Genomic DNA, 27,377 nt, shown 5'->3' with positions numbered 1-27,377 from the left:
ACCGTTTCTGTACTACAGTTAGTTGGGAATGCCGTATGCAGCGGTATTATTTAAGAGCGTACTTATTTTCCCTCCCTACTCAGTTTCGTATGCACAGTGGACAAGTTTGCGTTTTTGGAGAAATGTTGATTCTGCTGATAAGATCTGTGAAAGATAACTCAGTCAAAATGGCGTACAAAAAACCGCTCAACGCATTGATTACGTATAAAATGCTCGCCATAACAACAAGTACAGTTATTCTTATGAAATCGCTTTCGATGGATTTGCCAACTCAAGAGTGGAATTGACATCTTTCAAATAAACCTAGACGTCAGGCTATATAGAGTAGTCCGTCACTGTAACCCATATTCCGGCAAATAAAATAAAAGCAAAATAAAATTCTCGTTGTTGTGTCGATCAGCTACAAGAAAGGACAACAAGACTGGCACGAGCTGTTTGCAGTCAAGTGAGATTTTTACTGAAAACTTACAAATCTGGACTTTCGAAGAAAGAAAGCTAATATTTCTCTAATGCCTATCTAAGAAATCTCAAGACTCGGTTTGTCAGAGGAAAAACCCCAAATATTTCCCAGCGACCTACACCACTTCAGAAGAGTCTATAAAGACTAGCACTTCAGAAATCACCCGCCTGCCACGCTCTTCACCATGTTTCGCGAGGGAGGCTGGGGCGGGAGGTTCGTTTAGATTTTCTACGGTTTCATTTGTGAATCTGTCTAATTAGTAGATGCCTTGCCCACACAAGTCTGCAGTTTTGAAATTATTTAGAGTGTGATTGAACAGAAATACTGTGACTGCCAAACCTCTGTGTTTAATGAAATTATCATCGAAACTAGCAAAAATAACAATTTTTCGTAGCATCTGACGATGGTAAATGCTTGTCAACATTGAAGAATACTTGCATACCTAATAAATAACATGATCTGATTACTCTTTCTCTCTCTCTCTCTCTCTCTCTCTCTCTCTCTCTCTCTCTCTCTCTCTTCCTCCCTGGGGAGCACATAGAAAATGATAAAATTATTACCAAAATTTTTAGTAACTTCTCAAGTAAACAAAATATTACTCGTCAATTCAGTTAAGTGTCTATATTGTGGCCATGCAATTGTATTAAAACCTCCACCTCTGGTTTGTCAAACAGCAATGGTTTTCCTTGTTAATGTTCAGTCAAATGCGAAACAGGATTGAATGAAACTTTAGAAAAGATTTGCAGAAACGTGAGACGTGGCTTGGGCTCCGCTGTGTAGCGTGAGTATTGGAGAGAGAGCGTTCGCCACCGAAGTTTTCCCTCCGCTACTGAGCTGCAAGTCTCTCCCCGGCGTTTTGCCTCGCCCGCAGCTGGCGCGCGCTTTCGTCACGCTCTCGTGCGCCCTCAGTCAATTTCCGATTGAGCTTTTGATTCCCAGATCGAAAATTAATCCGACTCGGTCGACTGAAGCGCCAATAACGTAATCGCGTACCTCATTTACGTTTAAGCCCCCTGCCGCTCCTCGCATAAATGACACAAACTTCATTAATTCCGTAACCCTAGCAGGGATAACTGGTGTGCCTCCGTCGGGACTACACATGACTCAACCACTGTACAGCATTTAATTTGGTGTCTACTGTAAAAATTACTCAGCCGGAAGATATCCATGTATCTCATGAAACAAATAAAAGCAATAAGGTACTCGGAATGGAATAGAAAGAAACGACTTACCTCAGTGAAACGTTTTTATTTTTCATGATCATATCGATGCTGCGATGTTCCCAAGCCATGATCTCATGTCGACAATTAGGTTCCTCCAGACCTGCAAAATACCCAGCAACATCGGCCTTCAGATCTCTGGTTGAAGAAGATCTCCGTCCACCCTGAAAATTTATAGTGTGGGAAGGAGATGAAAGTCTGTTGGAGTCCAGGCAAATAAGTGCGGATGCGACAACAATTCGTATCATGGTTATATATTTTTGCATGATAACAACACTTGTGCGTGGACGCTTGCGAGGTGCCGGGGCTAGCAGTGTATTTAACACTAAATTCTTCTAGAATCTACATATGTAAATGATGCCCTAAGCCCCCCCCCCCATTCTAACTCCGACTTTTGCTGTTGCATAAGGATTAAAAAAAAAAAAAAAACCGCGAACTGACTCTAATCAACCCTGCCAGTGGAGTAGAAGAGAGTTTGGCACCTGCAATAATTTAATTTGATAAATAAGTTAAATAAAGGAACGTTTAATTAACGTAGTGAGAAGTGATAGGGTTGCTCTACCGATTAACAGAATGAAAGTTCTGTCCAAAATAACAATATGATTTATTAAGACTAAACACAAAATAATAAACAAAAACACATGAAACATTTACAATACATCAAATAGGCTCAAATTGGATACTCAAACAAACGCTTTGAATGTGAAGTTGTCCCTAAACTAGATTGTGAGGATTATGACGAAGTGGTATGTGGAGCCAATTCCTTGCAACTCAAATCTTAAGAGAAAACACATAGCCAACCCAACATTAATTGCTGCTACCCAAGACAGAACAAAGTTAGAAAAAGACGAACAGGCGCGCCCTGCTGAGCTCTGATTATCACCTAGGAAAATCCCTGTCTGCCGGTGCTGCGGACATACCTTACCAATGTGTCTTCTTAACTGCAAGAACACGATTTGGCGTACTGGAGTCGATGGCTGGTTGCTTCGACGTCCTCGACCGAAAGGCCAGAGCCGACCACCCCGAGCACCCGTACAGGCCGAACACACAACATTCCCGCCCCCACGACAGTGGCCGTGGTTAAACGTTCCAATCAGCAACTCGAAAACCGGCGGAAAATTCCACTCTATTGCCGGAGCACTACCATTCCACCAATGGAGATTCTTGGCGCCAATTTCTGCGCCGATTTTGCTACGTCACGGAGCTATGCCCTGAGCAAGCCAATCACAGTTACTATTTTGCAGAAAGCGCGGGAATTTTCCCGCCACAACTGCCTGGGTACACAAGTCATCCCCACGCCTCGCTGGTAGCCCGCCAGAAAGTGTTTTCGCTAAGTTTCTGCGAAGTAACGGAACCTCTAGCCCAGCCGCTACTTCAGACCCCTCCGGGCGTGTCTTTTGACAATGTCGGCGTCTGCAAAGCATTCACTCGACTTCCTCACACCCGTCGGCTTAACGCTTTCCAGATCAGCAGGGCCCGCGTGTCACCGGACCACCCGGGTGATGAGAGACGCTCGTGGGAAGTCCGCGTGTGAAGGAATAGCGACTTTTCACTCCATGCAATTAGAGAGGAAAATCGTAAGATAGAAATATGAGAGGGGGCTCATGCCACCTCTCACGCTCAGTACCTTGACGAAAGGCACCTTTCTTCCTTGCCAGGCCTGTCCCGTTTTTCGGTTGTTTTTTGCTGTAGTTGGCTCAGGAGGTTATCCTAGTATTGTCCTGTAATTGTCTGACCAGTGAGAAGAAAGTTTTTCAGCAGACTCCCTCTAGAATCCCATAAAAATGACGTCATAACCGTTCCGACGTATTGCCTTTAGAGTCGCTGCACATAATTTTCTCGTATACAGTTCTGCTAATAAAATGTGATGCGCCCGTTCAGATGACATCCCTACAGCTGCAGAGATGTCTTGCACTTTCAGTTGGCTGTCCTTCATGACCATCTTACGCACTTTTGCAATAATTTCTTGGATAGTGGCACATTTTCGCCGACCACTACACTGACCATCTAAGGTGTTCTGACCAAATTTAGCAAGGTGGTGGCTATGAAGCAGCAGAGTTCCCCAGTGTTTTGTGAAAATCGGCACGAATTTCCTTTGCTTTCATACCTTCCTTTATGAAGTACGTAGCCACTGCTCGAATTTCTATTTCTTTCCGTCTTATCAGATCCCTGTAGGGGAACAACAGCAGAGAGACGTCCGCACCACAGATCTGTACCCAGAGCACTCTCGCGTCATGTGTTTACTTACAAAATACACTGAAGCGCCCAAGAAACTTGTATATGCATGCGTATTGAAATACAGAGAGATGTAAACAGGCAGAAAACGGCGCTGCGGTCGGCAACGTCTATATAAGACAGCACGTGACTGGCGCACTTGCTAGATCGGTTACTGCTGCTACAATGGCAGATTATCAACATTTAAGTGACTTTGAACGTGGTGTTATAGTCGGCGCACGAGCGATGGGACACAGCACTCCGAGGTAGCGATGATGTGGGGATTTTCCCGTACGACCACTTCACAAGTGTACCGTGAATATCAGGAATCTGGTAAAACATCAAATCTCAGACATCGCTGCGGTGGGAAGAAGATCCTGCAAGAACTGTAAAGGTTCGTTTAATGTGACAGATGTGCAATCCTTCCGCACATTGCTCTACTTCACAAGGTCATAATTATCTATTATCTGCGAGTGTCAAAGTAAGATGCATGCAGCGTATGACCATAGCAATATGCTGCATGCATCTTATGTTTCACACTCGCAAATTATGCGATGGTTACAATCTTGTGAAGAAGGAAACTGGTAAAGGAAATAAAATTTCTTCTTGTGCAGTTGGCTTTACTCCAGTTTTCACTGAAACATATCTAAACAGCTTTTGCCTTTCTGGCCAGTGTAATATGCAGGGCACTATTATTGCCGTGGTTTTCTGTTTTCCTCCTATCTGACTTAATCGACAGTGAAAAACTTTACTTGTAGTAAACGTAGCATATAATAACAATACGGGATTTCGGTATTATGGAGGACGGAGCGAAGCGTGTCCTAGAGGTGTGCTGTTGCAGTGCTGGTGCGATAGTTGTGCAACAGGTTTATGTCATAGATGCAAGGTCTCACGTGGAATTTGACGACAGTTTATTTGTGTTTCAGGTCGGATACAGGAGAGACAACTACCAGAGGACCAGCTGTCTGTGAGTAGCTCCTACATACCTCGAGACGTAGTGTTAGTAGAGTACTGGTGATGTGAGCTGACACAAAGCTCATCCCTCGGAGCTGGCATTCAGCACGACGTAACTGATGTACAGTGCGTGCCATGGGCTAAGCAATACCTTGCTCTGCGCCATGTCTAGAACAATTCTAAGTGGGTTTTATATGAATGCAATGATTGTTTTTCTCCGGTATATCCGAGGATTCAGTTTTAACAATACAGATTTTAAAGTTTCTTTCATGATGTAGGCAATTTACAGCCTTCATGCGAACGTTGTAGGCATAAATACACTACTGGCCATTAAAATTGCTACACCGCGAAGATGACGTGCTACAGACGCGAAATTTAACCGACAGGAAGAAGATGCTGTGATATGCAAATGATTAGCTTTTCAGAGCATTCACACAAGGTTGGCACCGGTGGCGACACCTACAACGTGCTGACATGAGGAAAGTTTCCAACCGATTTCTCGTACACAAACAGCAGTTGACCGGCGTTGCCTGGTGAAACGTTGTTGTGATGTCTCGTGTAAGGAGCAGAAATGCGTACCTTCACGTTTCCGACTACGATAAAGGTCGGATTGTAGCCTATCGCGATTGCGGTTTATCGTATCGAGACATTGCTGCTCGCGTTGGTCGAGATCCAATGACTGTTGGCAGGATATGGAAACGGTGGGTTCAGGAGGGTAACACGGAACGCCGTGCTGAATCCCAACGGCCTCGTATCACTAGCGGTCGAGATGAGAGGCATCTTATCCGCATGGCTGTAACGGATCGTACAGCCACGTCTCGATGCCTGAGTCAACAGATGGGGACGTTTGCAAGACAACAACCATCTGCACGAACAGTTCGACGACGTTTGCAACAGCATGGACCATCAGTTCGGAGACCATGGCTTCGGTTACCCTTGACGCTGGATCACAGACAGGAGCGCCTGCGATGGTGTACTCAACGACGAACCTCTGTGCACGAATGGCAAAACGTCATTTTTTCGGATGAATCCAGGTTCTGTTTACAGCATCATGATGGTCGCATCCGTGTTTGGCGACATCGCGGTGAACGCACTTTGGAAGCGTGTATTCGTCATCGTCATACTGGCGTATCACCCGGCGTGATGGTATGGGATGCCATTGGTTACACGTCTCAGTCACCTCTTGCTGGCATTGGCGGCACTTTGAACAGTGGACGTTACATTTCATATGTGTTACGACCCGTGGCTCTACCCTTAATTCGATCCCTGCGAAACTCTACATTTCAGCAGGATAATGCACGACCGCATGTTTCAAGTCCTGTAGGGGCCTTTCTGGATACAGGAAATATTCGACTGCTGCCCTGACCAGCACATTCTCCACATCTCTCACCAATTGAAAATGTCTGGTCAATGGTGGCCGAGCAACTGGCTCGTCACGAAACGCCAGTCACTGCTCTTGATGAACTGCGGTATCGTGTTGAAGCTGCATGGGCAGCTGTACCTGTACACGCCGTCCAACCTCTGTTTGACTGAATGGCCAGGCGTATCAAGGCCGTTATTACGGCCAGAGGTAGTTGTTCTGGGTACTGATTTCTCAGGATGTATGCACCCAAATTGCGTGAAAGTGTAATCACATGTCAGTTCTAGTATAATATACTTTCCAGTGAATACCCGTTTACCATCTGCATTTCTTCTTGGTGTAGCATCTTTCTTTCCTTTTGAGTTTTCCCGTTTCTCCACGGGGTCGGCATTGTTATATCTGTTTAGGCAATATTGGTGGCAGTCGGTTGCCCGATGCCATTCCTGACGCCACCATAAGTAACGGAAAAAATTCAGTGTACTTCAAACTGTCTGAATCTAGCGTAGATGCCATTATGAAATGTGGTAAAGATTTGTAATCGGTAAGGCGGATTCGATGCGGGGCTGGCTTAGATCCCCGTCTCTGGAAGGGGCGCGTTAGCGTTCCCGGCTGTACGGGCGTTTTGTAAATACACTCTAAGGATTGCAGCGCTTGTTCAAGCTGTTATTCGGCTTGGCATTGTTGATAGAGTTGTTGGATTTCTCCTGAGCGATATCGTGCCAAATTCTGTCCAACTGTCGCGTTAGATCATCAGAATCGCTGAATCCCGAGCTGGTTGGAGGAAGCTGCCCATAATGCTTCAAACGTCCTCTAGTTGGGAAGAGATCCAACGACCTTCAGGGCCAAAGTAGGGTTTGGCAAGCACGGAGGCAAGCAATTGAAACTTTCGCCGTGTGGTGGCGGGTATTATCTTGCTGAAATGTAAGCCTCGGACGGCTTGCCATGAAGAACAACAAAGCGGGATGTACGAGAATACTGTCGACGTATGGCTGTGCTGTAAGGGTTCAGCACAACTTGTGGTTGTCAGGCCGAATGGCGGGCAAAAGTCAGGATGGTATCCGACCGCTGTCCGTGTCGTCTCCAGAGACGTCGTCGGCCTGGAATCTCACTGACTGGAGTGGAATTGTCTTCAGTAACGAGTCCCGCAGATCTGGGAGTGTGTTATAATGTACGAAGTACGATGTTCCGTCGTTTGGAGACGAGTGCTAACGTTGTAGTGATTAGAATAATTTTTATTTTCCGAACAATCACAACTAAGTTACCTGACGACCAGTTCAGACCGTCCTCAGATCCAGATTCCGCCATCTTCGTACTCTGTGTCGCCGCTAGTCAGTTATAATTACTCCAGTCTGTTCGCCCATCCATTTGTTCGTTCTCCTGTTTCCCATTGTAAATCTCACCACAAGTCTCTCCATTGCCTGATGAGCTATCCACGCTTTTAAACTGTTTTTCTCACTAAATGTTTGGGTCTCAACTGCCGTAACTTCCAACTCACTGATTGTAAATATATGAAGATCGGTGACCATGCAGCTCGTTAGAATGAAATTACAATGAAATGAAGATCCTTAGCTGCATACAGCCGTTGATATAAGTCAACGGGGACAGCTGAAAATGTGTGCCCCGGCCGGGACTCGAGCCCGGGATCTCCTGCTTACAAGGCAGACCCTCTATCCATCTGAGCCACCGAGGGCACAGAGCTTAGTGCGACTGCAGGGACTTACCTCTGGCACGCCTCTCGTGAGACCCATATTAAAATGGTTCAAATGGCTCTGAGCACTATGGGACTTAACATCTGAGGTCATCAGTCCCCTAGACTTAGAACTACTTAACCTAACTAACCTAAGGACATCACACACATCCATGCCCGAGGCAGTATTCGAAACTGCGACCGTAGCAGTCGCGCGGTTCCGGACTGAAGCGCCTAGAACCGCTCGGCCACCACGGCCGGCGACCCACATTCGCAGCTTATTGTCCCGCACTATATTCATAGTGCCCCTGCCCATCATACTCATTACTTGCGGCTTTACTGCCGATTCCTGTTCGAGTCCGGGCACTGTTTGTGGATCCGCACAGAAGAAGATGGTCAAATGGCCGGTGAGCCTTATATATATGAAGATGTAATCTGTTCTTTTGGACATGTCCACTAGTCAGTCATAATTACTGCACTCTGTTCGCCCATCCATTTGTTCGCTCTCCTGTTTCCCATTGTAAATCTCACCACGAGTCTCTCCATTGCCTGATGAGCTATCCACGCTTTTGAACGGTTTTTCGCATTAAATGTTTAGGTCTTAACTGCCGTAACTTCCAACTCACTGAATGTAAGTTTCATATACATCGGAAGACTGGTTTCGGACGCGTAAAATCTAATCAATAAGTTTTATGCGTACCGTACCTCTCTTCCGCAAAATAAATAAATAATTGTGGGTTTAAATCCTGTTTAGCTTACTAACGCATAAGAGGTCATTTTAACTCTTCTGTTTATTACTTCTCGTGTCCTTCCAGTCGTATTCATCAGATGCCCTTAACACAAAAACTCATGAAATGGTTCTATGTTTCGTTGTTAATTAGGACTATTTCTTGATCGATATTTTGATTATACACTGACGGGAAAAAATTGCAACGCCAAAAAATTATCAATGTAGGGTAAAGAAATTGGATTGGGCATATATTAAGAAAGAATGACGGACTGATAAAAACAGTTTTAGAAGGTTATGTAGAAGGGAAAAGGAAGCGAGGAAGGATGAGATTCCAGATACTGGATGACATGATGGACGGTACAGCATACAGCAGCCTTAAGAAGGAAGCAATGGATCGCAGAAAATGGAGAGGCAAAGGACCTGGTAATATAGCAGATAACTGATGATGATGATGATGAATGGAATTTAGGGAATTCATTTGTCTAAGTAGCATATTTAAGTGATTAACAGTCTAAGATCACAAGTTAATGAAAACTCGAGATGAGCCAGCTCGGATGTGAAATGCTGGTACTTTAATAACCGGTGTAACTGCCAGAATGTTGCGTGCAAGCATACAAACGTACATGCATTGTGTTGCACCGGTGCCGGTGAGAGTTTGTGGGATGGAGTTCTAGGCACTACAGTCTGGAACCGCCTCGGGCATGGATGTGTGTGACGTCCTTAGGTTAGTTAGGTTTAAGTAGTTCTAAGTTCTAGGGGACTGATGACCTCAGAAGTTAAGTCCCATAGCGCTCAGAGCCATTTGAACCATTTTTGATGGAGTTCCATTCCTGTTGCACTTGGTCGGTCAATGCACGGGCGGTTTACGTTGGTTGTGGATAGTGCCGCAGTTGTCGTCCGATGATGTCTCATACGTGCTCGATTGCAGACATATCCGATCGTCGATCAAGCCAAAGCAACATGTCGACAGTCTGTAGAGCATGTTGAGCTACAACAGCGATATGTGAACGAGCGTTATCGTGCTGGAAAACACCTCCTCGAGTACTGTTCATGAATAGCAACACAACATGTCGAAACACCAGACTGATGTACAAATTTGTAGTCAGGGTGCGTGGGGTAACCACGAGAGCGCTGCAGCTGTCATACGAAATCGCAGGTGTAGCTCCGGTGTGTCTGCACGCTGAGAGGTTGGTGTAGGCCCCGAAGTGGGCTCCTTCTAACCAATACACGACCATCACTGGCACCCAGGGCAGAGCCAGCTTTCATTAGAAAACAAAAAAAGGCTCTATTTTTTTTTTAATAGAGGTGGAGCCCCTCCACGCCCACACCGGCATGATGGCCAACACAAAAGGTCTACTGCCATCTCTGCGTAAGGGTTAGTATTCACTAAAGTGAGGTGTCACAGGATGTGGGTACTGCGATGTTTGCGTACGTCTGGTTAGGATTAACCATTAATACGCTCTCATCTGGAGATAGATTGGTCGAAATCTGACGAAGGGTAGCGGTTTGAAGGGCAGAGGAAAAAAAGTGCCAAAGCAAGAGCCAAGGGAAAAAAACCTCTGCGAAAGTTAGGTCGGGCGGCAAGAGCAGTAGCGGTTGTCTTGCTGCCTGCGATAGGTTGTGCAAGGATAGGATTTGTTAGTAGTGGGTATCATGCATGTCGATACCTTGACGTTGTGCGTTTGTGCTGCTCGGCGGCTGGCGCTGGGTGCTGGTACAGAGTCCTCGTTCAGCGTCCTGCAACCTGCAACAGTTAGGTTTGTTATCGGTCTTGTGTCCGATAGGTCATATACCGGAGGCACAGTGTGAGGGAGTGTTGGGAGATTGTTTGTGCGTCTGTGAGCGAGCTCGTCTGTGTCCCTGCTGTGGCCTGTTGGTCGGCTCTAATAGCAGCTGGTAGTTGCCAGTCAGTGTTGCTGATATGCAGGGGCTTACCGACGTTTGTCGCTGTTTGCGTATGTTAGTTTACCATAGGTGGTTATGCCCTAGCTAGCAGTGTCTTTGGTCGCTTGTGTTTCCACCTGTGGTTGTGATCGTAGTTTCCCAGAGTGAGGATGAAAGGATTGTTCGAGTGTCTCGAGTTCCTGTATAGTCGTGTGGCGTGTTTCTTGAATACTTCCTTGAGGGTATCAAGGCGGTATTCATGGTGAAGATCCACGGTGCGTGTGTAGCGTGGAGCATTGCTAATGATTCGTAGCACTTTGTTCCGTATGATCTGCAGGCGGCGCAGTCGTGTGGGAGCTGCATATCCCCAGACGGGAGCTGCGTACGTCATCAGAGGTCTAAGCACTTTGGGACTTAATATCTGAGGTCATCAGTCCGCTAAACTTAGAACTACTTAAACCTAACTAATCTAGGGACATCACACACATCCATGCCCGAGGCAGGATTCGAACCTGCGACCGTAGCAGCCGCGTGGTTCCGGACTGAAGCGCCTAGAACCGCTCGGCCACCTCGGCCGGCATCAGAAAACACAGTAGACGCCACCGCGGCCTGCGATGAGCTCTCTTTTGACACCACTGAAGTCGCAAATGGCGGTGGTTTGGCGTCTTTGGAATGCACGCTACAGGCCATCTCGCTCGGAGCTCCCATACCGGCGCCACGCTTATGCGACTGGCGCGAAATTTGAGCAGACATCATCGTTCAGATGTGGAAACAGCCTACCGACTTTCGTTTATATCGCACAACTCCGTCTTGGCGTATCGATTTTTTTTCCGTCAGTGTATGTTATTTTAGTCATAATTATCGAGTTTCAGATTTTTACTTGCAACAGAGGGAAACAGGACCATGCCACCTGCAAAATGATTGCGCTGCACACATGACTCGATGTTTAAGCTGATGGTAGTTTCGTAGGATGTTGAGAGTTAGGTGGACTCGTATAACAAATGAGGAGGTCTCTGCAGAATCGGTGAAGAAAGGAATACAAGGGAAAAATTACAGGAAGAAGGGAACGGATGATAGGACATGAAACGTTAGGGAATAACTTCCGTGATACTAGAGGGAGCTGGAGAGGATAAAACGGTAGGGGAAGACAGAGACTGGAATAGATCCAACAAATGAGTCTGGTCGTTGGGTGTATTTTCTACTCAAGAGATGAAGGCAGGAGAGGGTCGCATCAACTGAGTGCGAAAAAAGGTGTAAGAAGAGTGGGTTTTAAACGGCATCTGGACCTGATACGTCTATTATTATTGCAAGAGCGCACCCCTATTATGGACCAGAGTGCCATCTTCCCAGACAAAAGAGAGCCTGGTTTATGATGAGAGGACATCAGATGGCGTCTGTGGCCCATTCCTTCGACGATCCAGACAGCTGGCTGTTTCAGAGACACTGTCGAAGTACCGTTATTACTAAGGTAAACCGCCTCTCCGAAGCGCTCGTAATATTTTGATGGCGTTTGCTTACAGCTGCGTGCAGGAAGCGTGCCGTCTGTCCCCGTACACATTAACATTTACTGAGGTTATGAATTAACATGAACTGTTCCCTTGTTGTCGTCAACAGTCAGATAAACACATCTTTCTGTTCATGACAGTAGCAATATATTAAGAATAATACGATCTTTTTCATCCTAATAATTCTTCTTCTTTGGGCCTCTGTTTTGCATGGGCGAGGGGTTGGCATGGCTATTAACGGATTTGGTGTTGCTGGTGTAATGGCTGGCCTGGTGATCTTCCTGTCGCCACCCCGTTAACCCCGGGACGGAATTTATCTATCCCAACTTAATGTAATGTTATTCTTGGGAAATCGAGCGAAACTTTTCTAAACGTTTGTGAATCGCGTAACTGACAGGAGACTTGGTTACATGGCCGGTATTCACCTGTTGGGACTTAGGATGTGGGGAGACCGCCTAGAAACCACATCAGGCTGGCCGACACACCGACTCCCGAAGGTAATCCGGGGCCGCCGCATCCCCCTCCGCCTCCGCCTCCCGGAACCGACGCTTTATCACGCATGCCTGTCCGGGCTGGTCTTTTTTAGATTAATATAACAACAGTAGTTATGAGAATTATAGTAAAAAACCGTGAAAAATGTATTAAACGGAAAAAAATAAAATTCTAAAATTATATAATGTATATAAAAGCATTCTTCAGCTTCCGATGTACTTCTTAGTTTAACTCTACTGTAATCCAGTTATTTGCCTGTCTGGGTAAACCTCGTGTGATAACATATTGTTTGGCGTTCGCCGTATACCACATTTTGAAATTTCTGTTTTCCAAATGAAGCCCAATGGCCTTGTAGTAACTGGCGTCGCCTCGTGCCAGTGCTTTGATTTCTGGCTACGCAGTGTGAACGCAGATTTCGAAGTAAACAGAATTCTTTGCGTATCAACTATGTCTACTTGCAGTAACAACAAACAGAAAACCAGTTGTACTTTTCTACTTAACGAACGATAATGCAAGATCAACAAGGAGAATCGAAACATTCTTAAATTTGTGTGTTCAATATAATAATAATAATAGTACTTCCATTTAGCACGCATGACGACGCAGGAAACCGAAATGTCCTTAAAATGTGACTGAGGGATCCCCCGAAGCTGCTCACGCTCCAGCCATCTGCATTCCTTTGAGTTGATGCTTTCAAGGATGCTATGAGATATTTACTGGTGATCTTACTTAGAGTAGTACAGGAATCATGTTCTGTTAATGCAAAGCGATGGTCCGCACTACAGTACTGTTGCCCCTGACATCACTGTTTAGAGACAACTGTAATACTCTACCGACCTCACCACACAAGAATTGTGCGATTGTCTTTTGCCGATGTTATGTGTAACGTATTACTATCTTTACGACGTTTCTCATAGAGCCACATACGTTATCTCGCATTTCTAGCTGCTTCTCTCACACAAATAATGATAAAAATTCAGAAATTCAGGGTCGCCACCAGCCCAGGCCCTTCCTAACCATTTAGAAAAAGACGGAGCTGGAAAATCATTAATTACTTTAATAATTTAATTACAAGTATGCAAATTTCTTTAAGTAGCCAGATAAATAGCAATCCACGTCGTGCATGAAGCAGCTTGATTAATTCAGGATTGGAAATCGGAATAAGTGGGTAAGATCAACACCATAGAATTTATCTTTCACGTAGATTATTTATTGTATCTAACTATTTGGTTGCACATCCTAACTACACATAACTGGTGCCTAACTAGAAATATTTAAGTAAGAATTACATGAGAATGTAACAGAACACAATTTAACTACAGCGAGAAGAAACACAGAAAACGGAGGTGGGAGACAATGATACTATCATCTCCTTTGCATTCATACCATAAAAATATCTCAGTGAGATTCGCATTACGATTCTACGCATGCACTATTCTGGACAGAGGTTTAACCAATGCACGAGGCTGTGCGATTATTATTCAACATACTAACTGCATCTGCTGCTTGCAAACGGCCGAACTAGAGCACGTGGTGCATTCCGAATCAAACTGTTGTCCTGCTTTGTAGAAAGCGCACGAAAGAACAGATATTCTTGCAGAAATTATAGCTCATTAAACAAGCAAACTGTTAAAATAAAGCCTATTGCGGTGCCGTGGTGGACCAGAAGGGTCATTGATTACCAAACACGTGGCACAAAATCGTCACGGAAAGACAAAAGCAATTTCCACAGAATATAAGATTAAAAATCATACTCGCTTCGACACAGCACTACACTCACGTACTGTTGAAGTGATCCTAACCAGCTTTTCCTAATCAGATTTACCGTTTGAAATTCTACTTAATCGTTGTTCAAAACTAACAAAGTAACTTCCACGCTTGTAACTCAAACACCCTAAAAATCGCCTACTTAAAGCAATATAATTATGGCACATTCGGAAAAATAACTCCTTTCACACGCTTCAGTTAAGCTGAAGTTCTTAAGTATTTCAACAGTTAAACATAACGAAGTCCTAACTCAACCTGCTTCCTATCACCTGAAACCCCCCTTAAGGGCTACGATCCTTACTCACCAAGCGTTCACCGAAGAGTCTCCCTTTCTCTTTCGAGATTACCTAGCTCCCTGTGCAGCGGAAGTTACCAGAGGGGTAGACCTTCGTCACCAACCTCACACACAAAAACAGCCTTCGACTAAGATGGGTAAACTTCTCTGTTCAGGTATTGGAAACCTAAGTTGGTCATCCTGTTTTCCTTCGAACGAGAAGCAACAACCACTACTCCCAGAAGACGATGACCAACTCAGCGTTCCCCACAAAACAAAACCGAAACCCCACATTAAAACACGCATATAATATTCAATAGGCCTTGTTTGAGTGCTCAATCTTTCTGGAAGAGTTCATGAATTCAGCTAAATTCAGGTAGTAAAGTGAATAAGTTATACCGAATTCGACAAGCGTCTTATGAAACGACTTCACAGAGACGTTTCATGTGCACCTGGCGAGGGTACCGTTCGTGTCCCGTTATGCCTCTACTTCGGTTCGTATGAAGCAGTTCCTCTCTTTCATGGATGTCTGGAAACAGTTCATAAACACGACGGCCGGTGTGCTTGTTGCCCCAGTCCCTTTGCCACGTACAGGAAATTAAAGTTCTGATTTGTTGGGAAGTAATCTGCCTCATCTTAACAGTTAACCTTTCCGCAAACAACAGTATGTGAGGCGATTATATCGGCAGGACACCTTCCGAAAATTACTAACATCTGTCTTTTTTCGTCCAAGTGTAATCCCAAAAACCTACACACCAGACTCCTGTGAAAGAAAATTCCTCTTTATTTGATAGTAGGATAGTTAGTCAAGGTGAGTCGCCCTTTCGTTACTAAAAAGGTTGTATTGTGAATAATTATTGTGTTTGTTGTTCACACATTGGAGACAGAGCACTCGCTACTTTTATGCACAGCTGTCGCCGCGAGTCTTCTGAGACATACGCAGACGTTAGAGACGTAATACAAAATCGGGTTGGGGGATGATGGGTGCTTGGAGAGGGGTGTTTATGTGTGTGTGGGGGGGAGGGGGGAGCGAGAAATCGGCCCTGCTTTTTCGAGAGAATCATTCCGACATTCGCCTTAACCGACTTACGGAAATCTCGGGAAACCTATAGATGGATGAACAGGGATTTGAACCGGGTCCAGTGCCTTAATCAGTGCGTCGTGTCGCACTGTAGACCTGTACCAGGAGGTCATCTATTTATGCACCGACACGGGTAACATTATCCTGTCAGTCCAGCACGAATAGAAGCAGCTAGGTAGATAAATCACAAATTACTGGCCATGTTGTGGTAATGCGTTTGATTACATTTAGCTATAAAGCGTACCACTCAACAGTTGGTTCTCTATAGTAATCTACCAGACTACGGCGAAGGAACTTCGGGATATCTTATTTAGCCTAGCTAACATCGCAGGCCACGAGACCTAATCAGGGCCCCTGCGACGTCAACCGTGAAATAAATAGCAACTGCATGTTCCCTAGGAATGCGGCCAACCTCGTGTACGAGGGGCGTTTGAAAAGCCCGTGCAAAGTCCAGAGATGGGATCACCGGCGCGTATCGAGATTATCTTTAGTTAGTAGCATCTTTGGAAAGTAATGCACACCAAGTTTCAGGCATATTGGTCTATTTCTTTGTGTTTGGCATTCGTGTGAATCAAGGAAGTCACGTGATTGTCAACAAATGGACGAAAGAGAATTTCGTGTGATGATTAAACATTACTTTATGAAAGGCAAAAGGCCCCAGGAGACTAAAGAGAAGCTTGATAAACAGTACGGTGACTCTGCACCTTATATTAGAACAATTTATAAGTGGTTTCAAAATTTTCGGAGTGGCCATATGGGCACAAGTGCCGCTGAACTTTTTGGACGCCCTGTGGATGTTACGACTCTAGAAATCATTGATAAAATCCATGATATGGTGATGGATGACGGAAGAGTTAAGGTGCGTGATATTGCTAGTGATTTGGGCATCTCAAATGAACGGGTGCATAATATTTTGCATAAACATTTGGACATGAAAAAGCTATCCGCAAGATGGGTTCCGCGATTGCTCTCCCTTGACCAAAAGCGGAATCGTGTGAAGTGTTGCAAGGATGGTTTGCAGCTGTTCAGGAAGAATCCGCAGGACTTCAAGCGTCGTTTTGTCACTTTTCCATCACGACAATGCACCAGCTTACACCTCAGCAGTTGTGGTCACAGAGTTAATGGAAATAAGATTCCAACTCGTTTCACATCCCCCCTATTCTCCAGACTTGGCTCCCTCGGACTACTATTTGTTCCCCAATTTGAAGAAATGGCTGCCGGGACAAAGATTTTATTTAAACGAGGAGTTGATCGCAGCAACTAATAGCTATTTTGCAGACTTGGACAATTCCTATTATTCGGAAGGGATCGGCAAATTAGAACAGCGTTGGACGAAGTGTATAAGTCTAAAAGGAGACTATGTCGAAAAATAAAAAAGGTTTACCCCAAACACGTAAGTAGTTTTTATTTTTGCACGGACTTTTCAAACGCCCCCCCCGTATAACCGTATTTATTGCACCTCCGACAGGTTTCCGCTTCCTGAAGCGAAAGTGTTTGGCGTGCAGTAGGTGGCTCACCAGCCGCAGCAGAGGTGTGGTGGGCTGGACCTTGGGGCCGACTCGTGACGTCACACAGTGGGCGCTGCCAAGGCCGCGGCCGCGGCCGCCACGCCGCAGCGCGCCTCTGGCTGCACTCGCCGAGGTCCTCCTACCTGCCGACGCGTCGCTCGCTTACGGCGACGATTGTAACGCAGGGGCGCCGCCACTCGTACTGGCTAATCTCACGGTCCACTGCGCACGTCCCGCACAGGCAGACTGCTAGGTCCCTGGACACGTGGGAATCGAGGGGAATGAGAAGCTGGACAAAGCAGCGAAAGCAGTCTGCAAGGAAAATACAACAGTTCACTTTAGTGCTCTCCCACAAGCTATCGTGTCGATGATGACGAAGGGAGTGTTGGCTGATTGGATATGCTGTGGAAGTGGCCCACAACAAGTTTGCTGTCGGCCAAACCAATTATTCGACCGTGGCGCACTTCCTTTCGAACTCAAACAAGGAACGAGGTGATCCTCACTCACCTTGAAACGTCCCCTTAGAACAATTATACAAGACTGACACACAATATTTCTAGCGCAACGCAATCTGACTTTCAAAAATCCCTACAAAAGAATGGCCCTGACTAACATTAAACTATACCTTTCACAAATCACTTACCTCACCAAATATCTTCGTTACTCGAACTACTGCAATACAGCGAGCGCCACTACTGCCAGCTAAATAAAAGATTCAAACTACGGAAGGCACTAACTACTGATAGGCATAGTTAGCAAATGAAAGATTTTAATAGAGAACAAACAATGTATTTACCTTAATAGTGTTGAAAAATCATAATATACATAGTAGTTCATAATATCCAGTATTACAAATTTCAAAACTCCGCCATCTCTCTCCCCACATCCACCACTACTGGCGGCTCACCTCCAACTGCGCAACGCTATGTGCTGTTAACATCCAGCTGCCCAACACTACAATGGCTGACAACAATGCAAACTGGCCACAGACTGCACACAGCACAGCCAGCGATTTTCATACAGAGCGCTACGTAACGTTGCCAATAAGAAAACATAAACAGCCTACTTACAACCTCCGTATCGGACACTGCCCAATGATACATGCTTAGCTCTTGTGCCATAAACATCTGCCTGAGTTGAGTGTTCGTGTCATCACATTCAAGCTGCGACATGTTTTAATATCGTGCCTTATATATTTTAATAGTAGGGATGTCTTTTGTATTCGCAAGGACTTACCCTTAGGTTATGACTAGTCGATAGCAAGAAAACTGACATTTTGTGTTGCGTCAGGACTCCTGCCCAATTTAACTGGACGAATGTTTTTATGTGTTTTTAGGTGGTTGGAACGTTCTGTACTTCCGAGATCAACTAGCCTATTTAATGCTGTCCACTGTTTTGTCAATACTATTGACGTATGACATCGGTATGAATAGGTAAAAATTATGTATGTTGAGCACCAACTTTTCCGACTATAATAAAGTCTTAAGACCAAACGCGTTTTGCTTTATTTTGAAGCATCTTCGGTGGTCAGTCAAACAATGTCTTTTTTCTTACAATTTTGGTTTGCTAGGATAATACTTTAACTTACTACTATAAGCAGTATTAATGATTAACGTTACTCACGGTTTCTTCTTTCTTAGGCAATTCTTCATGTCCTTCACTTGTGTGGTAGATTTTAGCACACACCATAATCACTAACACTAAATAAAATTCACGCACGTTTTTGTGCTGTGAAGAACCCACTGCCATCTTGCCATTTTGTGTACTTTGTTGTGATGTGCACAGTGCTTTCGTCTTTTGTTTAATTTCGGTGGTAACAAGAGCGGCTGCGCTCTCCCTCTCTGTCTGTATTTATTTACTGTTTTTTAAATTTAGTTACTATTACTATTTTAATTTTTTTGTATATCTGTATGCTTATGTGTGTGTTTCCAATGGTGTAAGAAACAAAAGTAAATTAAAGCGTGAGAACTTTTCATGATCCTAGAACACCAAAATTGTAAGAAAAACTGTATTGCTACAGTGCCACTGAAGGTGATTTTAAAATAAAGCGACACGCACTTGGTGTTGATTACACTTTTCACTGTTGCAAGAGACGATATTTAACTTATATAATTGTGACTGCGGAAAAAGAGGCCGAGAAACAAAGATGACGACAACGTGTGTATGAATACACATAATGGGGATTGTATGTGAATTTTTTTGTATAAGAGTGGCTGTAGTTACGAGGTCTTTTAATCATTGTTGTATGTCTGTTTGATACTGTTCAGTGCTGTATCGAGTAGAATTGTGTCGCACGGTTTGCGAATTTCGAGATGGCAGGGATAGAGGAGCAATGCGTCTGCATTAAATTTTGCATGAAACTCAAGAAAACGTTTTCAGAGACACGCCAAATGGTGCAGGAAGCGTATCGTGACAAGTGTTTCAGCCGTACGCGGTGTTACGAGTAGTTGAAATGGTTTACAAATATCTGGACGGAAGTGAAAGATGACCTTCGTTCAGGACGCCCTCATGTCAGGAACGTCAACAAAATGGTGCGTGACAATCGAAGACTGGCTGTGCGAGAGATTCCAGAAGAATGTAACATTTAAGTCGGATCATGTCATGAAATCCTTACACAGCATTTTGGAATGCATTTTCTTGCCGCCAAGTTCGTCCCACGGCTCGTGAGTCAAGACCAGAAAGACCTTCGATGCAATCTGTGAGGAGATTTTGGATCGCGCAGATGAGAACGAGATGTCCTTTAAGAGAACCATAACTGTTGACGAACCGTGGGTCTACGGTTATGATGTTGAGACCAAGGTTCCATCTTCACAGTAGGCGGGGAAATGTTCTCCAAGACCAAAAAGAGCTTGTCAGGTTAGGTCAAATGTTAAACCCATGCTGACAATTTTCTTTGATTTTGAAGGATTAGTTCATCGTGACTTCGTGTCACGGGGACAAACTGTTAATCGATGACTATCGGGACCAGTTGCGACGCCTGCTAGAAAATGTGAGAAGGAAACGGCCTGAAATGTGGCGAGACAAGTCAAGGCTCTTGCGTCACGACAACGCAGCCGCACATTCGTCCCCTTTGGCGCGTGACTATTGCACAAAAAACAAAATCACTGTGCTGCCCCAACCTCTGTACTCTCCAGACGTGGATCCAGAGGACTTTTTTTTTAATATCCAAAGTGAAAAACCCGTCTAAAAACGAAGGAGACCATGCACAAGAAGAGACCATGCGCAATAATAACGCTACTGGCCATTAAAATTGCTACACCACGAAGATGATACTACAGACGCAAAATTTAACCGACAGGAAGAAGATGATAAGATATGCAAATGATTAGCTTTTCTGAGCATTCACACAAGGTTGGCGCCGGTGGCGGCACCTAAAACGTGCTGACATGAGGAAAGTTTCCAACCGATTTCTCATACACAAACAGCAGTTGACCGGCGTTGCCTGGTGAAACGTTGTTGTGATGCCTCGTGTAAGAAGGAGAAATGCGTACCATCACGTTTCCGACTTTGATAAAGGTCGGATTTTAGCCTGTCGCGATTGCGGTTTATCGTATCGCGACATTGCTGCTCGCGTTGGTGAAGATCCAATGACTGTTAGCAGAATATGGACTCGGTGGGTTCAGGGGGGTAATACGGAACGCCGTGCTGGATCCCAACGGCCTCGTATCACTAGCAGTCGAGATGACAGGCATTTTATCCGCTTAGCTGTAACGGATCGTGCAGCCACGTCTCGATCCCTGAGTCAACAAATGGGGACGTTTACAAGACAACAACCATCTGAACGAACAGTTCGACGACGTTTGCAGCAGCATGGACTATCAGTTCGGAGACCACGGCTGCGGTTACCCTTGACGCTGCATCACAGACAGGAGCGCTTGCGATGATGTACTCTACGACGAACCTGGGTGCACGAATGGCAAAACGTCATTTTTCAGGTGAATCCAGGTTCTGTTTACAGCATCATGATGGTCGCAACCGTGTTTTCGACATCGCGGTGAACGCACATTCTAAGCGTGTATTCGTCATCGCCATACTGGCGTATCACCCGGCGTGATGGTATGGGGTGCCACTGGTTACACGTCTCAGTCACCTCTTGTTCAAATTGACGGCACTTTGAACAGTGGACGTTACATTTCAGATGTGTTACGACCCGTGGCTCTACTCTTCATTCGATCCGTGCGAAACCCTACATTTCAGCAGGATAATGCACGACCGCATGTTGCAGGTCCTGTACGGGCCTTTCTGGATACAGAAAATGTTCGACTGCTGCGCTGGCCTGCACATTCTCCAGATCTCTCACCAACTGAAAACGTGTGGCCAATGGTGACCGACCAACTGGCTCGTCACAATACGCCAGTCACTACTCTTGACAAACTGTGGTATGGTTTTGAAGCTGCATGGGCAGCTGTACCTGTGCACGCGTATCAAGGCCGTTATTGCGGCCACAGGTGGTTGTTCCGGGTACTGATTTCTCAGGATCTATGCACCCAAATTGCGTGAAAATGTAATCACGCGCCAGTTCGAAAATGGTTCAAATGGCTCTGAGCACTACGGGACTCAACATCTTAGGTCATAAGTCCCCTAGAACTTAGAACTACTTAAACCTAACTAACCTAAGGACATCACACACAGCCATGCCCGAGGCAGGATTCGAACCTGCGACCGTAGCAGCGTGTCAGTTCTAGTGTAATATATTTGTCCAATGAATACCCGTTTATCATCTGCATTTGTGCTTGGTGTAGCAATTTTAATGGCCAGTAGTGCAAAAGGTAAGCATAGAAAAATTTTGTGGACGAATTTTTTGAACATACTTGCTATATGACCTTTGCTTTTCGTTTTAACAAGAGAGACTACCATTACTACAGTATCTTGAGAAAGGTCGCTAATGACCTAGCTGTTTAGCGCCCAATATTTTTAATCCAGTCTTACGGCGTGTCCAGAAAGCCTGCTGACGAAGTGTGGAGCCGGCTGGCGGCTGCAGTGACATTGAGCCGTGGCGCGCTGCCTCGGTGTGACGCCAGCCGTCCTTGCCTGGCCGTGAGGTCCCGCACATTCCTTTCTCCCGCACGGCGGCCCACGCCGTACCGCTCCGCGCACAGCCCACCGTGTCTCTGCTTTGCTGCAGCTGCACCCGACTCCTGCCTGTCCCGCCCTGCGTCTGCAGTGTGCGTATTGCTGTCAGGCACGAGATTCCGTCTCTGTGTTTCCTCTTATTTTGCTCGTCGGGTGGCTCCTGCGCCGATCCGTTGGGGCACGAGATGGAACTGAACACACTGGGAGCTATTTGGCACTGTCCCCGTCTTAGAAAGTCCGTGCTGTTCCCCGTTTCCACAGTTCGGTTCGATTTAAATAGCGGAATGTCTGCCCCGGACGAACCGACTCACTGCGTTTGTGATGGGAGTGCTGTCGCTGGTATTTTAAATACACTGAGTGCAGTCATGGGAGCGCTATGGATGTGATGTCGGTCGTCGGCCGTTCGCTTACGAGGTGCATTCAAGTTCTAAGGCCTCCGATTTTTTTTCTAATTAACTACTCACCCGAAATCGGTTAAACTGGCGTTACTTCTCGACGTAATCGCCCTGCAGACGTACACATTTTTCACAACGCTGACGCCATGACTCCATGTCAGCGGCGAAGGCTTCTTTAGGAGTCTGTTTTGACCACTGGAAAATCGCTGAGGCAATAGCAGCACTGCTGGTGAATGTGCGGCCACGGAGTGTCTTTCATTGTTGGAAAAAGCCAAAAGTCACTAGGAGCCAGGTCAGGTGAGTAGGGAGCATGAGGAATCACTTCAAAGTTGTTATCACGAAGAAACTGTTGCGTAACGTTAGCTCGACGTGCGGGTGCGTTGTCTTGCTGAAACAGCACATGCGCAGCCCTTTCCCGGACGTTTTTGTTGCAGTGCAGGAAGGAATTTGTCCTTCAAAACATTTTCGTAGGATGCACCTGTTACCGTAGTGCCCTTTGGAACGCAATGGGTAAGGATTACGCCCTCGCTGTCCCAAAACATGAACACCATCATTTTTTCACCACTGGCGGTTAACCGAAATTTTTTTGGTGGCGGTGAATCTGTGTGCTTCCATTGAGCTGACTGGCGCTTTGTTTCTGGATTGAAAAATGGCATCCACATCTCATCCATTGTCACAACCGACGAAAAGAAAGTCCCATTCATGCTGTCGTTGCGCGTCAGCATTGCTTGGCAACATGCCACACGGGCAGCCGTGTGGTCGTCCGTCAGCATTCGTGGCACCCACCTGGGTGACACTTTTCGCATTTTCAGGTCGTCATACAGGATTGTGTGCACAGAACCCACAGAAATGCCAACTCTGGAGGCGATCTGTTCAACAGTCATTCGGCGATCCCCCAAAACAATTCTCTCCACTTTCACGATCATGTCGTCAGACCGGCTTGTGCGAGCCCGAGGTTGTTTCGGTTTGTTGTCACACGATGTTCTGCCTTCATTAAACTGTGGCACCCACGAACGCACTTTCGACACATCCATAACTCCATCACCACATGTCTCTTTCAACTGTCGATGATTTTCAATTGGTTTCACACGACGCAAATTCAGAAAACGAGTGACTGCACATTGTTCAAATAAGGAAAACGTCGCCATTTTAAGTATTTAAAACAGTTCTCATTCTCGCCGCTGGCGGTAAAATTCCATCTGCCGTACGGTGCTGCCATCTCTGGCACGTATTGACAATGAACGCGGCGTCATTTTAAAACAGTGCGCATGTTTTTATCTCCTTCCAGTCCGGAGAAAAAAAATCGGAGGCCTTAGAACTTGAATGCACCTCGTACCTCCGTGCAGTCGTGGTAGGTAGAAACGGGTTCCTAACATTCAGAGCTGACTCTGACAACAAACCGCTGATAGCCCTTTGTGACTCTGCGGAGGCGATGTACTGTCAGACATTTCTGGTCGTGCTGCGTGGCAGTTTACACCTTTTGGAAACGTCTCTGCGGTACTGAAGATCCACCATAGACACTCCTGACCTCGAAAACTTGTATTCTCTGCTATGCTATGAACGAAGCATCTTGTATCGAATATCATCCGCCGGCCGAGATGGCCGAGCGGTTCTAGGCGCTACAGTCTGGAACCGCGCGACCGCTACGGGCATGGATGTGTGTGGTGTCCTTAGGTTAGTTAGGTTTAAGTAGTTCTAAGTTCTAGGGGACTGATGACCTCAGAAGTTAAGTTGAAAAATGGTTCAAATGGCTCCGAGCACTATGGGACTTAACATCTTAGGACACCAGTCGCCTAGAACTTAGAACTAGTTAAACCTAACTAACCTAAGGACATCACACACATCCATGCCCGAGGCAGGATTCGAACCTGCGACCGTAGCAGTCCCGCGGCTCCGGATTGCAGCGCCTAGAACCGCACGGCCATCACGGCCGGCACAGAAGTTAAGTCCCATAGTGCTCAGAGCCATTTGATTATCATCCCACGTTCAAAGTGAAATAACTTGCGACGTGCTGCCATCTTCGTCACGTGTCTGCTTGTAACAGCATGCTCAGATATCGTGTCTACACGGCGCCGTGCGCCGCGTCTAGCTATCTTTCCAGGAGTCTTATACGGCACACCTTGGAATGGGACAACCCTTTCCGCGGCCTTTCCAACTCAGTTAAGCCCCGTACACGAGTGTCTTCCTGTATACGCCTTGCTGGGAGTCACGCTAAAATGCAAATTACTGTCCCATCTGCCGAAAACAACAGATTGACTTGTGGCCGATGATGAGAGACCGGTGAAGCGAATGGCATCGCCTGCAGTGCGCAGTGCTTTAGCATAGCGTGGGCTTTCCGTGATTTCCTCTCATAACTAATACCTGGGACGCTACGTAAGTCTTGCTTCATTTCCCGCCCATACTTTTCCAAATAGCCTAACGACACCGTATAATGCACAGTCAATTTTTCCAGCACTAATTTTAATCCATTAGTTTTAAGTCAGCGTTTCTCAACCTGTCAATTTTCATTCATACATATATATAAAACCAAGAATAAGAAATTTTTTTGCTATTTCGCTTCTTTGACGAAACCATAGTGCATGATTCTGTATTGCTCTTTATTTTACAGGAAATGTTCATGGATTATCTCAGGGGACTGCAGGATCCTATTTATAAATGCATTATATCAGTGTAAAAGTGAATTTTAATTTTTTGTTATGTCAGAATATATTTTGTTTTGTTTTCAATAAACTCGCTCTTCCCCTCCGCCAATTACTGTTTCATGCCTCGTGTAGGGTGTTGAGCCCCACGGTTGAGGATCGCTGGGTTGAGTGATACCTTGTTAAGACAAAGCAACTTCATCAAACAACGAGCGACTGTGTAACTGACAGAAAGGTGATAAGAAAACTTAAAAACAGAAAAAGAAGAGCCGGCCGCGGTGGTCTAGCGGCGCTAGGCGCTCAGTCCGGAGCCGCAAGTGCTCAGAGCCACTTGAACCATTTTTTATAAACGAAGATTACAGAAATAACAAAGAAAAATGGGTGTGAAATCTTATGGGACTTAACTGCTAAGGTCATCAGTTCCTAAGCTGACACACTACTTAACCTAAATTATGCTAAGGACAAACACACACACACACACACACTCATGCCCGAGGGAGGACTCGAACCTCCGCCGGGACCAGCCGTACAGTCCATCACTGCAGAGCCCTAGACCGCTCGGCTAATCCCACGCGGCCAGAAACAACAAAAGACCATTCATAGTAACTCCTATATGCAATAAAGAAGACATTAGGGTCACTACTCTAAACCACTGCGAGGACTTTGTGTTAAGAACAAAAGAATTGTACCACAAGGAACAGTTTCTAGATCTGAAAACTCGCCTATATTTCTGGACGCCTATTCGAAATTAAACCATCGTAACGGTGCACTGTGCAATGACTAAAGTATTGCTACACATGTGCAAATCATTTTCCGTCTTGTGCTCACTAAATTTGGCAGTTGCTCGTGAATGAGTTGATATTAACCGTAAATCTCATGAGGGAATATGTTTACAGGGATGGCACAGTAAGGAGTCCAAGGCGTCTGAACAATGGCCTGACCCAAGTTGTCGAACTCTGCAGGGTCAGCGCAGCAGATTGCCAAAGGAAGGGGCCCGGGTTCGATTCCAGGCCGTGTCGTACGTTTTCTCCGTTCGGGGACTAGGTGTCGTAGCTGACACGATAATCGCCTGCTTGGAGCCACATGACAAGCTGTACCACGGTATGGCCTGGCCCTATGAACGTTCTGAATTGTCGAACCACACTGTTGAGATGAACGTATGGGCACCGTCGCGGAAGCCAATAAATTAAATACAGATAATTCTTCTTATAGGCTAAGAATACTTTTTATAAAAGCACAGTTGCCTCAACATACGCAAAACAAACAAAATGGTTCAAATGGCTCTGAGCACTATGGGACTTAACATCTTACAAGGTAACCTCCCCATCGCACCCCACTCAGATTTAGTTATAAGCTGGCACAGTGGATAGGCCTTGAAAAACTGAACATAGATCAATCGAGAAAACAGGAAGAAGTTGTGTGGAACCGTGAAAAAATTAGTAAAATATACAAACTGAGTACTCCATGCGCAAGATAGGCAACATCAAGGAAACTCTGAGTTCAGAAGCGCCGTGGTCCCGTGGTTAGCGTGAGTAGCTACACAACGTGAGGTCCTTGGTTCAAGTCTTCCCTCAACTGAAAATTTTATTTTCGCAAAGTTATGATCTGTCCGTTCGTTCATTGACGTCTCTGTTCACTGCAATAAATTTACTGTCTGTGTTTTGCGACCGCACCGCAAAACCGTGCGATTAGTAGACGAAAGGACGTGCCTCACCAATGGGAACCGAAAACATTTGATCGCAAGGTCATAGGTCAACCGATTCCTCCACGGGAAAACACGTCTGATATATTCTATACGACACTGGTGACGGCATGTGCGTCACGTGACAGGAATATGTTGTCGACCCACCTAACTTGTACACGTAGCGAATGGTTAAAAAGATTCTTCTACCTTGCCCAATTTAGGTTTTCTTGTGGATGTTATAATCACTCCCAAAAAAGTGATGAAAACTTAAGAGTTTGTCACATAAACTGAAAATAAAAAATTAAACTTTTCACTCGAGGGAAGACTTGAGCCTAGGACCTCATGTTCCGTAGCTGCTCTCGCTAACCACGGGACCACGGCGCTTCGTGACTATGAGTGTCCTTGATGTTGCCTATGTTCGCGTGGACTACTCAGTTTGTATGTTTTACT

General features: G+C 45.6%; 1 protein-coding gene and 1 non-coding gene across 2 annotated transcripts in view; one reads left to right on the top strand and one right to left on the bottom strand.

Annotated features, from left to right (window-relative positions):
• LOC126176068 (uncharacterized) overlaps positions 1 to 27,377 on the top strand; it is a 951,488-nt gene that overhangs the window by 343,611 nt on the left and 580,500 nt on the right. The window contains exon 3 of the mRNA XM_049923202.1: positions 4,821 to 4,861. Within this exon, the coding sequence (XP_049779159.1) occupies positions 4,821 to 4,861 (41 nt within the window). The remainder of the gene's footprint in view (positions 1 to 4,820; positions 4,862 to 27,377) is intronic.
• On the bottom strand, positions 7,825 to 7,899 carry Trnat-ugu (transfer RNA threonine (anticodon UGU)). Its single transcript has one exon. It is a non-coding gene; the product is annotated as a tRNA-Thr (tRNA).

Source organism: Schistocerca cancellata, chromosome 3, assembly GCF_023864275.1.
Source record: "Schistocerca cancellata isolate TAMUIC-IGC-003103 chromosome 3, iqSchCanc2.1, whole genome shotgun sequence".
Lineage (NCBI taxonomy): Eukaryota > Metazoa > Arthropoda > Insecta > Orthoptera > Acrididae > Schistocerca > Schistocerca cancellata.
The sequence above is the reverse complement of the archived record's forward strand: the minus strand, read 5'-3'. Positions and strand labels throughout refer to the sequence as shown.